At 31.5% G+C, this 14,061-nt stretch overlaps 1 protein-coding gene across 2 annotated transcripts; it reads right to left on the minus strand.

Moving 5' to 3' along the window:
- Positions 1-1,397: 1,397 nt before the first annotated feature.
- On the minus strand, positions 1,398-13,638 carry LOC140675118 (sialin). 2 transcript variants are annotated; one of them, XM_072909195.1, is made up of 8 exons: positions 13,026-13,638; positions 5,134-5,453; positions 4,504-4,746; positions 4,131-4,215; positions 3,727-3,944; positions 3,258-3,407; positions 3,030-3,162; positions 1,398-2,846 (listed from the first exon to the last, which is right to left on the minus strand). In XM_072909195.1, the coding sequence occupies exons 1-8, from the start codon at positions 13,051-13,053 to the stop codon at positions 2,407-2,409; spliced, it is 1,617 nt and encodes a 538-aa protein (XP_072765296.1). In that variant the 5' UTR covers positions 13,054-13,638; the 3' UTR covers positions 1,398-2,406. The 2 variants fall into 2 exon arrangements, with proteins under 2 accessions (XP_072765296.1, XP_072765295.1); XM_072909194.1 differs by having other exon boundaries at positions 5,122-5,453; positions 13,026-13,636.
- Positions 13,639-14,061: the final 423 nt, after the last annotated feature.

The raw sequence follows: 14,061 nt of genomic DNA on the forward strand, positions 1-14,061 counted from the left end.
TCTCCGCGCGTCTCGGACAGGCGCGAATTTCTCTTACGTTGTTCCTTGGCATCGGAAACAGAGAACGACGACAATACACGATTTTGTAAAGCTTCATTAGCGAAATTGGACAAATTAACGGGTGACAATCGACGGAAATAATTTATCATCCGATATACTTCTCCCTTCGTCTCGTGAAATTTCTATAATTTTGCTAGGAAATAAAAGCGACTAACAATCGCTTCATTTTCAACGTTCAGTTTCAAAGCTCGCTTTAACGCAGAGCAGACTCGTGTCAAATCAAATTGCTGGAATACGATACTGATGCATAAAGAGTGGAGAAGTAGAGAGCGATTCTCCTCTCGGACCATACGCGTCCCAGCGCGAAGACGCGGAGTAAACGCGATCGGGCAGTCGTGGATGCGACGGAGAGCGGGCGAATACAGCGAGCGTACGATGGAGAGAGAGGCACGTATTAAACCTCCTCCAACAGCTGTTCCCCTGGCATATCGGCGCAGCGCCGCAGCGCCACGCGTCACGGCGAGCACCATCGCGACGCGGCTACGCCGTGGCGCTTTGGCTCCTGTCTGCTGTCATCGTCGCGATGCTGCGCGGCGCTGAGATGCTCTCTTGAAATCCTCGGCATCCGGACAGCGTCGGATACGCGATGACGCTAAGCTAGTCAATAATGTACCGAGATATTCGGGCACCCTGAACCAAAAGTTGATCTAAGAATTTGCCGAATGAAAAATACAAAAGCCGTGTGAAAGCTAGTCTGAATTATTTAAGGATTAATTGGGTTTATTAAAATTAAGGAAGAATGTTGCATCTTTGAGAAATTAATTTGAGACTTAGATTCTGTTTCAGTAGAATTTTAATTAAATTTACAATTAGTTATCGAGATATCTGTGTGACGCAAACTGAAAAGAAGTATTGGACTTAAAATTAGGAGTTTCTTATCTAGAAATCTTAATTGGCTAATTTAATTTTGCTTCTGCTTTTATAAAAATTTATTTGTTTTGATATGATATTAAAACTTAAAGATTGTGGCCCCTATTTCAAACGCGTTTTTATCGATAAATTCCCGTAATTTAGCATATAGGTCATGTTATCAAGAGACACGTTATAGAATTTCAGAATAAATGCGCATGTCCATATAAGCGTTATGCATATTTCAGAAATAAATGCGCATATTCATATAAGCCATTTTGAATATAACTTATTAATTTGACTGCGTTTGTACACACTTATGTGGCATTCAACTCCATCTTCTGGTCGAAGAATATACGAAGAAGCAATAGTCATTACAGCTTACTCAGTTTGCATCTACTAACATTAACAGTCAATAAGATGTCTGTATAGTAGATGATAATATGTGGTGAAATAGATGATCCTCTTTATCAACGCGTGCTCTGAAGTTTTTGTTAATGGTATATTATGTAGCGAAATTATTTAGGCTTTTATATTTATAGCTAGTATATCGTCAAAATTATCAATGAGGCTAGTAAATAAATTATATAAAAATTACATTTTTTCTGTTGAAATTTGAAAAATTAACAATTCTTGAAATGCATTACTTTATTGAAGAACCCTATTGCTTTTATCATATACGAACACATTATTTGTCGTGTCATTACTTTAGGTATATATAGATATTACATAGTTATGGTAACTCTCTCTGCAAGATTTTTCTTATATAAATTCTCGGAGTTAATTTCATAATTCCTAGCTATTATTTTTAAAACAAATGACAGATTGTTAAAAATTTATTTGTATAATTATTATTATTATATTATTATAATTTGCGTATTAACAAATTATACTAAATAAATGTTTAATATAAACTAAATATTTTTAACTGTTTATCTTTCTTTGTTTTGGTAACTATATAAGTTTATCGTGTATGTACACACATACTACACATTAGTATCAGTAAAAAGTGAGTGTAAAAATGCACTCAATCATTCTCTATCAATCAACTCTGAACTTGGCATATCTAAGAAAGCAATAAAAGAGAAAACTCGAATACATATATCATTAATTCATATTAATGATAATTATAAATAACTTTTAAAAGTCAAGGTTCTAAGGTTTTTGCATTTCTATTACTTAGAGGTAAAATATAAACAATTAAAAATAAAAATAAAATAATTTTACTTAGAAGTAAAAAATTACTTTGAAGTAAAATAATTATAATAATAAATTACAACAATTTTGCAACTTTTAAAACATTTTTAACTTTAAGCGAAAGGTGGCAATGAAGAATAGAAATATTTAGTAAACTATTGCCAAGTCGCAAGGTCAATTGGTTTAAAATTTCAAGATAATAAAAATGAATACTGTCCTGTTTGGAATCACATTACGATAAATCACCTCCATCATCGTAACGTCTTGGCAATCTGAGAAGAAGCGTTATCGCTCAAGACGCTACGAAATTATTTTACTTTTGAGAGGGATCGCTTCGACATCATTCTCTACAGTAGTGCCGTTCTTCTTTGTCTGGTTGTCGAGAGGATTGTTCCATTTTTGTAATTCGCCGGTGCCGAAAATGGCGAATGTCAGTGCACCAGTAAAATAAGTGGCCGCCAAAATCCAAAAGATAATGGTCCATTGCGTATAAGTCTGATTTTTGTACGTAATAGTGCCAACCATGAAACTACTAACAAAACCGCCTATCGAACTAAAGGTGTTGGCAATGCCAAATATGGTCCCGGAAAAATTAGGCGCGATGTCGAGACCATTTCCCAGATAACCGGCCGTTACGGCGCCGTTTATCGTTAGACCGACGGTGAATATGGCAACCGATGCTGCGCGATTGCAACCATGATATACTTGAATTACCATCAGGATGCTAGGAATTAGAATTGCTGAAAATCATATTGATTTTATTAATCGAAAATAAAATCTTTTAGTCCAATTATGAGAATTAATCGATTTATATTTTTAAAAAAATTTATTTATGAATTATTTGATTATCTAAAAAATACTATGTCGTTATTTACAAGAAGAAAAATAATAAATTGCAAAAATATTTGTGAAGTTTTACTCACCGAATGTCGTGAAAATTTTGCGTATTGCTGTTACGGATAGTTTGTTGGTGCGACGCAGGTAATCGGCCAAGATGGACATTGATAGCGCGAAAATGTACTTGCCGAGATAAGGTAACGAGGATAAGAGGCCATTCTATAAACGTCATTTCCATTTTCGAATAATAGTATGAATAAAACGACATAATTGTGACATAAATAAATATTTTCTGTTAGAGGCAATATACATACCTCCTTAATGTTGAAGTGCAAAATATATTTCATGTAAGTCGGGAGCTGATGTACAACGGTGAAGTAACCGAAAACGCTGCATGCGTGTGTTATCACAATAGCCCAAACAGGCCTCGAGGTGACAATTGAACGCCATGGCACTGGCAGATGCTAAAATATTCAATTAATATCTTTAGCATATTAATCCAATTTTTGAAAAGAATAATAAAGTAATTTTTCACACACAGTTGATACAGATCATTATAAACAAATTGCAATATTTAAGAATTAATGAAATGTGTAACCTTTTTCTCAAAATTTAAATTTCATGTATCTTAATTAACAATCTTATTTGCTTGGTTTTTAAGGATTAAAATAAATTAAAATGAAAAATAAAAATCAATTAAAATAAATTAAAATAGTTTCATCACAGGGATTAAAATAAATTCTGGAATTAAAATAGGTACTTTGTACAACTGCTATTAGCAACCTTGTTTGTGGCGGTTGTTCCAATCGAATCCTCGATGTAACGTTGCTCTTCCACGCTGATGCGCGGATGCTGCGACGGTGAATCGAACACCAGCCAGAACCATGCGGCGCTCCATATAATCCCGATTACGCCAGTCACATAGAAGACCGATTCCCAGCCGAGTGAGTCGATGAGGAAACCGCATATCGGCATAGTTATCGCGGCGCCGAGCGACGAGGCTGTAAATAACGATGCAATTTATGGTGCAGAGTTAACGCAGCCACGCATTCGCGACCATAAAGCGTCTATTATTTTCCCGTATATGTACGTTTCGAGTTTCTCAAGTTTTTCGGTCGGTAGAAAAAGACAATCTCATACGGAACTGATTACGCGATCGAGCGCAAATTAGATCATGATGAATTTACCCATCATATTAGAGACGAACTTGCTACGCTCCGTCGGTGGAATCCATCGAGCAGTCATTGGCTGGATGGCAGGCCAGGTGGCACCCTGATTTGCGAAATATTAATTAATGAATTTTGAAAGATTGTCAAAATGACTGTGCAATTGTTTGTAATCATGCATAAATAAAAATGCGTGAAATTCGATTGATTTAGATATAATATGGAATTGACTGTATATGTACAAAGAAAGAGAGAGAGAGAGAGAGAGAAAGAAACGGAGAGATGCTCGATAGATTCAATTCTATATGAGTTCCTTGTTAAATCACTCTTACCAAGCGGATGCATTTACACATTTGTCATAATTATAGTAATTCATAGAAGAATAGCGACGTACCAGCATAAATCCTAATATGACTCTTAACGCAGCAATGATGGCGCAGCCGAATGTAGCTGATAACGGCGTGAGTAGAGTGATGAAACTCGATATCAACATACTGTACCCGAAGACCCTTTTGGTGCCAATTACTTCCGCAAGTCGACCACCCGGTATCTCTGTGCATATGTAGCCCCAGAAGAAGCTGCCGAGAATTAAATTTACTTCGTATTCGTTCCACGGATACTTGGTCTGAGCTCGTTCCTGCGATTGAAAATTGAACAATTCATGAGAGTGTAGAAAATTAAAAAAATAAATGAAGAAAGAGATTTCAAAATTATAGAGAGAGAAATTATAAAAGAAAGATATAAATTCAAACGAACTAAGAAAATAACTTTGAGATAATTGTGTGCGCACGATTAAGCCAAAATAATTTTTTTAATTCTAAAAAAGAATTTTATATGTTTAGTTAATCATGATTAAATTGGCATAGATAAATTTCGATTCTCGAATATCCACATTTTAATATATTAACGATTTCTCGAATATATTAAATGCAAAGGTGAAGTAGGCGTTTAAATGTAAAAACTTGTTTGTGAGCAATCGACGAGGTCATTAACCGTGCAAGTTCGACTTTACGTGAGTCTCAACGAAGTTTCGCTGATGGTAGAAAACGGTGGTAGATTGTAGGAGCGTAGTGGCGTTATTCGTCTCGTTGACTCTATTAATGTCGGCGTGAATCGTCGGGGTCCTGGTGTCGTCGATCGGGGTGAGGTCGTTCATCATTGTCATCCGAGCACCGCACTGGTCCGGCACTGACAACGATTCGTTGGAATGCGAATGCTGACTGCTACTATTGTCCGACGACACCATCGAAACGATCGCTATCGTTAAATTCACGCGTAGCATATAGTTCAACATGAAGCCAAGGATTACCATGATGTTGAGTACCTGTCTGCATGAGAGGCCATCTGCACAAACGCATTTTCGGTCATTATTGTGGCTCTGAATTGATCGCAAACATTCGATCGATGTGTTGAATTAATTCAAAAGTAATAGTCGATATGAATATTCTTTGTCATTGCTTTTTTATTATGAGAGAAATTAAAAAAAATATTTATGCTTTTTGATCATATAAAAAATAAAATATATGCATTGTGTATAGGTTATTATTTTAAAATTATCTATAAGAAATATATTATCTATATAAGAAATTTAAATCTAATATAAAGATATATAGATAAGAAATATAGATGAAATATTTAATAGATGAAATGTTTCATAGAATTGATCACTTTTTTGGACAGTATTATAATTCTTATTAAAACTTTTACTAGTACGTTGTGTAGAATATTTGTATTAGAAAATTATAATTAATATAATAATCATTTTAATTAATTATATTATCTCTTATATATGATTATTATTATTATCCTTTGTATATTATATTATTGATATATGATTTCCTTTTTTACATTTTTAAAATTTTTTACACGTATAATTAGTTTTCTAAACCATATATAAAAATGTTCAAATATCTTGAAAATTAGAGTAGTTTGTGTTTATAAATATCCGTAAAAGATTATATTTTCCTTGATTTGATGATGATTTAACTTTATTTACAATATCATTGTTATGTCTTTACACAATTTTTACACAATTACAGTCGATGCAATGTATCTGATCGAAAACAGGACGTTAACATATATATACATATATATGTACGGTTGACGAGTGATCTGCGTCACATGTCTTAAGCGGCGTAAACAATTTTTACGTAATGCACACGCGCGTGATACACGCGACCGCATATATTTTTGGTCCATCATCAATCTCGATGCGTTGCAACACCATCGTACACCGCGACTCATCTCGAGGTCATCGTTGGAAATCCCGGATGTTGAAACAAGAGATCATGCTACAATACTTCTTATTGTTAGTCTTAATATCACGAACGTTATCGCTGTTCAAATTTCAAATTATCATCGCGCCTTCCACCAAGTACAAATAGAATAGATTAATTGAAAGTGTGTTACGATTGTGCCAATTCATGAGTCTACTCAAGTCTGCATGTGTCTGTTTTACTTTAATGAGTTGTTGTATAGGTGGTGTCGGACCTCGGCCATGACTGCCGCTCGACAATTTTCACGTTCATTGGCAGACCGCTTAAATTATTTCAAGAATGATGCGAATGTGCCAATTTTCTCCTTGTGCATGTGCAGTGCGAAAGCTCTAAGTTTCGCGAAATGTTACGTCAATGGATCGAACAAGTTAAAAGAAGCTCGCAGAAAGTAGCGGACAAGCCCGCACTTTAGTCGCAACGCACAAACAGGCGCACCTCGTCCCCGATATTAATAGTCTGTTCAGCATTAGATCGTCTTGCATCGTCCGTCTTACGTTCCGCAATACCTATGTAATATTCGTGGCAAGTCGGCTAGTTACTTTGCTTATCGCGAATTTGCGTCGGAGGTTATCGCACAATTATACAATGCTTCAGTACATGCACATTGAATCACTATGCACTTTGTATAACAAATGCCAACGCATATATCAATATTTTAATGACGATTTCCTCGACGTACTTTACGTTGATCTAAAACAGATTTCTTTCCTCATGAAAATGTTTGATCTATGATTTTCGTATAATATCTTAAAGTTAATTGAAAATAAAACTTATCCAAGAGTTAAGAAAATAGATGATGGAATCGTAATCGCACAAATGATTCCATATGTGGATTTTAATCGGCGGGAATTGTCAATTTTTTTGTAAGAGCTAAGATATACCAATAGATTGTTAAAAATTTATTTTGACGGGGTTAAAGTCAGCATTTCTTACGTCAATTTGTTAAGCGTTCTTGTCTTTGACGCATTTAATTATTACAAAAGTGAAGCGCCAGTCAAATGACAAATAAATCGATTCTAATGCATTATTGCATAATTTTAACACACGTGTTTGTCTTGAGCAATGGAAGCGGAAATGGTCATCAATCTGCGAACGATTAAGATTTCTCGAACCGTAAAAGTACGTAAACGACCTTATAACGCAACGTTTACAAAGAATCGACGAATAATTTACGAATTAAATGTATATTCATCAATGCAAACGTATGTCAGTATTGTCGATGTAATGTCATGACTATAAGTATCGTATCTGACGTAACCATGTTCACGAGGCAGGCCGAAGAAAATCGCAGGCAGGTGCATTCTTATCGCTTAGTACGTGATTTAACCGATTTTAGCGATCCTGTGCTCGTCAAAGTCGTTTCGTCTTTCGCATTTTTACGTGAGGCTTAACTTAATTAAGTAGCGAGTTAAGCAGTAGCTATTTTTGATTATTATTGGTTCTGACAACTGACAACTGATAAAAAAATATTGAAAGAAAAGCATATTTAGTTAACCGGATAATAAATATCGGGATAATTTTGGATCTGCGTTTTACAACAAATAAAGAATTATGTTTATCTATTTTAGACGCGCTAATAAGATATTATAGATAAACATTTATACATTATTTGAATCTTGATATTTTATGTAATAATTTATTTGTTATTTTATTCATTATATTAATACAGCGCAAAACACTTCTGTGATTTGTTTTATCTATATTTTTAGTTCAATCATTTGTCTCTTAAATGAGAAAAACTTTATTTCTGTTAGCGAGTAAATTATATTGTTTTATTCCGTTGTTCACTCCGTGTCGTATGCGTAAAATGCTATTATCAGTGATCCATGACGATGATGATGAAATTGATTAGAAACGATCGTCTGTTTGTTATGTGTTTTCACTTTAACCAGTCTATGTCTTCATATATCTGTTGACATATATCTATTAAATTCCATTTATATGAATGAATTCGCTTTTCGTGTTTGATCTGAATAGTCAATTGAAGGTTTTGGTAAATTAGTTGCATGCTATTCCCTACTTTTTGTCGTATTAGTAATGCAATTCTACATACATACATACATATATATATATATTCACTGTTTTGTTTCTTTTAATGCAATATATATATATATATATATATATATATATATATATATATATATATATATATTGCATTAAAAGAAACAAAACAGTGAATGCGATTCGGATGATCGAAGAGGAGTGCTTGTTTAAAAAATCTAATCTACTCAATGATAATGATGCTCGCGAATCAAGAGTCTGCCTGTTTCGCATGTCGTGCTATCCACTTAACCACTATAACAACTATTACACTTCTCGATCGTGTGGTAATTGCAAGTTGGTACAATAGTTAAATATTAAAGGGAGTTATCGCGTTTCCTAGTATTTCAGATTCGTCTATTTTGAACGTCTGCTGATAATAAATATAAAACGATCACGATAATAATGCAATATATTTATTGAATTTAATTCAAGTTGTAATGAAAAATGAAAAATATTGGTGACATATGTGAAAGATTAATACATCTTTCCGGCGAAATCAATCAAGTATTTATATTTATATAACATTTACTAAAATTAATTATAATTTGATTTAATTCATATTCCAATCCGATTTATCTTAATTATTAATAAACAATTTAAATAAACACAATATATCGCATTATCACATTAATTAAAATAACATCAAAGATTGATATAGTAAATAATAATAAAATTTATCTACAGAGATAATTATATTTCTTACTTTTTATTAACTAGTATCTAGAATAAATAATTTTATATTAATATTAGTTAGAAACAAACGCCGTTTTTTTCAACTATAACAAGCAATTTGTTGTATCATTCAAATGCATAAATTTATGTATATATATATCTATATATAGAACCATGTTAACGCACACGTCAAGTGTATTGTACTTCGATTCACGCGTTAGCGTTGCGGTCGCTTTAAACGACGCTAGTTTAAACGACGCTCAGTATCGTTAATTACAACTTTTACGGCCACCTTTATACTTGATCATTAAGTTGACTTAACTCGAATATGAACTCGCGTATCACTTCAATAACTTCGATAATATGACACCAGTTACTGAAACTCATTAAGATCGGAAAAAAATTAATACAAACTATATATAGAGTATATAATATATTATAAAAGCCTGGAAAATTATATGTATAAATTATTAATGAATGATATTATTCAATGTGACTTTTGTTTTATGTCACAATTTTTTAGGGATACACCTTTGCATTGACATATATTTTGTTCGTCATCCTATAAGCTTTATCATGACCTTCACCCAGAACTCGATGCTCGTTTTACCACGAGCTATTTATATCGAATGTATATCGTTGTTTCGTATAGGTCTGAAATAATCTACCTGCTCTTCAAATACGAGTTTAATGACTCGTAACTTTAAATGACGGAAACATTGATTCGGGTCAAGTCTCGAGTTTAACAACGCAGACAGTGTTATCTGCGGGCGTCGTTACACGAATTCGCATCTTATTGGATGGAGATTAAAGACTGATGCGTCGTTGTGTGGACTATGAGCGACTGTTAATTTACACGACCGTCTTCTTGATAATATGCAAACGTTGTCGGTGACACATATTAACCCTAGGAACATCCAGTCGAGGGTTCAGGGCAAAGAATACTGGCAATATTTTCAATCGCTATAGATATCGTGCTCATATTTTATGGAAATTTCATTCAAAGATCGTAGATTATATACGCATGATCATTTCCTTTATACATATATGCTAGATATCAAATTACTAATAAATTATTAATGTCTTTCCCCTGTTCAAAATTCTATTTTACTTACGTCTTTTTTGAGAACGCATTAGAAAATTTTAGCATTATTTCTACAAATATATTATATAGTATATTTATTACGTTCTTTTCAATTATTTTTAGATATTTTTAGATTCGTATTATCTCATTTTTTTGTTTTACATTTTGCGTACACAACTAATAACATACTACATAGAAAAATATAATATTTATATTTGACACTTTTTAATAAGAGATATTTTCATATAGAGTGTTAATATATTTTAATAACATCTGTCATTAAAAAATAATATCTATTTTAGAATTAATTCTTCAATAGTTATACAAGAATGAGCACTATTTCCAGGAAACTGACATTTTTCATTACTTTATTATTTTTATGACTTAAATTCTTGTTCGTAGAATTATGCGGTTTCTTGACAATTATCATCTCTTTTTGTAATGTAAGAATACATTAATGTCTAACCGGAAATCGCGTTCATTGCCGTCTATCGCGGAATATACGTGCGACTTAAGTCTTATCCACACTTGAATTCTGTTCCTTTTCTGGAAGATACCTCCATAGAAAAAAAATTTTGTCAAACAAAAATAATATTTTTTTAGAAAAATGTAATAATGTTTACAAATAAATTTTATATGTTTTATACGTTTTATATTATTATATGTTTAGAGATTTATATTTAAATGGCAATGAGCATTTCTAACATTCATATATTTCTGTCCTTTTTTTCGCAACTAAATAATTCAATTTTACAATTATATACTTTCATTTAGATTATTATATAAGAGGATCATTTTTGTAAATATTACAATAATAAAATTTTAGTTAAATATTTTAATGCTTAAATTATGTTTTTAAAAGCATTATACAGACCCGTTTAAATTATTTTATGTAAATAAGAATAGATGAAAATACGTATATGATTAGAACAATATTTTAAAGAATTATATACTACGGTTGTCTCATTTCGAGAAATTATCGTTTACTGGGTGTTAACAAAATGTGCTTTAATAAAAAAAAATCTCTTACTTCAGTTATGATTGATTGAGTTAAATTGATTGATTAAATTTTAAATAATTTTTTAAATTCAATGTTTGGAAAAAAACAAACAACTCTCTCTATCGATTATTAAATTATTTTTATCAAAATTTATGGACTAAAAGATTTTCAAAAAAATTATTATAATTTGACAGTATTATTCGTTTAAATTGAAACGTTATAATTGAATATAAACGTGCAAACAAAATACAGGATATACTTATAAAACAAACACGATTGCTTAAGTAAATTATAATTCTTAGATCTTTGTATTAATGTTGGGGAAAATCTAATAAAATTGGCTTTGAAATCTTTGCTCATTTTTGCGAATTGAAATCTAATAAACATGTTACGTTATATTAAACATTAAGAATAATATTTGTAAATCATAATAGAACTTTAAACAGCTAATTAATTATGTCATATACTATTTATCTATACACGATAAAAAACATTTTGTATTTTTGTTGAAATTTTCTTGTGTAGAAATTTTTGTGTTAAATTTTTAACATACTCTTACGTTAATATAACATACTGTCGTTATGTTATTTTAATTTTTCTGCATTGAGTTAATATTCACCGTTTTTAAGAGTTAAAATAACACAATTAACAAGTAAATCTTACACTAATTTACATTTTTGTGTTAATTTTTTACATATTATTTGTATTATTTGTTTACATATTTGCCTTTTAAATTAACATTAGAATTAGAGTGGTTAAATTGGGACACGAGAAATGTGTTAAATTTATGCCTCAATTTATTCATTCTAATGTTAATTTAACAGAAGGCAAATATGTAAACAAATAACACAAATAATATGTAAAAAATTAACACAAAAATGTGAATTAGTGCAAGACTTACTTGTTAATTGAATTGTTTTAACTCTTAGAAACGGTGATTATTCAACTCAATGCAGAAAAATTAAAATAAAATAACATAACGACAATATGTTATATTAATGAGTTGGTTAAAAATTTCTATACGAAAAAATTTCAACAAAAATACAAAATGTTTTTTACCGTATATTTGTAACAATTCTTTATGTAATATATTCTTTATGTAATATTTATATAATTACAGTCATTATATTCACTTTGTAACAATTACTTTAAGCAGTTATGTTAATAGATCACGCACATGTTTTTACATTCATATTCATATCATCTTGTTGAAAATATATACTTGTAGAGAAAAGAAATTCAAAATAGATCTTCTAAATCAATATATTTTTTTACTTTTCATCGATTAAATGCTATATTTTGTTAGAGTTGATACGAATTTGGTCCGTTTAATTAGTTACTTATTATCAGACTGTATTTTGTATTCATTGTTTATATGCTAAATTCTGAATTTATTTGATAAATTATATCTCTACAACCCCTTTCCCAAATATCATTTTCAATATTATATAATTAATAATATATGTTATTTGTATTTATAAATTAGTTTATTTCTGTTTTTATCTTTTTTACTAAGATGTGTCCATATTTCTGTAATTTTAAGTAAATATTTTTAAGGATCAATTTTTTCAAATTTCAGATTTTGTTTGTTTTTGAAAAAAGCATTTTTTAAAAACAAAATTTGAAACGATATTATTAAAATTTTGATACATAATATAATAAAGACACACAGTCTCTAATAAATTTTGTGGGTATAAATTTTTATTTTGAACTTTTAACTGACATTCAAAAGTTCAAAAACAAGATAATATATCTTTCCTCTATGTTTTTAAAGGATATAAGGCAATAATAAACATTTCTATTTATCCATTTAATCTTTCGCTTCTCAACTATTGACTTACCCTTGAAGACACTGTGATTGGATGCCATTTCACTAGTACTTGCTATAATCTTTGTTTAGCGATAATTAAATCAGACACTATCAGACTCTCACTATATAAAAGAAGTGACCAGTTTAGTTTTTTTCGCTCTTATGACTTCAGTGCATTTCAAAATCAGTTACAATTTTGTTTCTTTATTATTTATACACAATATGGACTTGTATCTCTTCCACAGCTGCAGTCCTTCACTTCCATGCATAAACGATCAAATCATCTAAACGATATTTGACACAAACTTTCAACCCCGTAAAAACTTTCAAAAAAGACTAGAATTTCCGTACAAGAGAGCGCTCTCGCCAGCGTTGTAACTTGCTCACTTGATTGCCGCTCTTGAACTGTGCGCACTCTGCTTGATCAACGCTGCCAAAAATCTCAGCTGCGAGTCACTGTTTGCTACTCCGAAGATGATGGCAAAGAGGAGGCCCGTCAACAGCGTCAGCGTTGCGACACCGACGTCTTCCGCAGGCCGTGTCGTTCTATCGCTTCGCTAACGTTCCTCGGTGTCGTAACGAAGGCTACGCATGAAGAAGGCAGAGGAGAAGAGACAGAGAAAGAGGGGCACGACCACGCACGTCACAAGCATACGCGTCTATGTACAATGACGTGTTTTGTTCGTCGCATTGAGGAGGAGACAAGATGCCTCACCAATGCCTTTTCCTACCCCATATGAGTTATTTCTCACCTGAAAAGGGGCAAAGTGATTCATGAATTTTCTTTATTATGTTAGGAGGAAATGTGTTCCATTATACAAAAGGAAATCCAAGAAAGAAGAAACGCGATTGAAACCGTTGAACCGTTAAGAGATTAATCTTTGAATATTTTTTTGAAACTCTTGTGGCATTTTATTTTTTTTTTGTCTTTTAAATTTACACATTCTTTTTCTAAATAATTTTTAGAGAACCTATAAATTGTTTTCTCTTATAAAAAATATTTTTTGTTATCAAAAAATTTATAAACTTTTTTATTTAATTAAAATAATTAATAACACGTGAAATAT

Source organism: Anoplolepis gracilipes, chromosome 17, assembly GCF_047496725.1.
Source record: "Anoplolepis gracilipes chromosome 17, ASM4749672v1, whole genome shotgun sequence".
NCBI classification, from domain to species: domain Eukaryota; kingdom Metazoa; phylum Arthropoda; class Insecta; order Hymenoptera; family Formicidae; genus Anoplolepis; species Anoplolepis gracilipes.

Coding starts and splice junctions, on each gene's coding strand:
- LOC140675118 (XM_072909194.1), bottom strand. CDS start 13,053: ATGGCATCCAATCACAGTGTCTTCAAGG. Junction 5,454..13,025: donor CAATCACAGTGTCTTCAAGG/GTAAGTCAATAG, acceptor GCGTTTGTGCAG/ATGGCCTCTCATGCAGACAG. Junction 3,408..3,726: donor GAACAACCGCCACAAACAAG/GTTGCTAATAGC, acceptor TGAATATTTTAG/CATCTGCCAGTGCCATGGCG.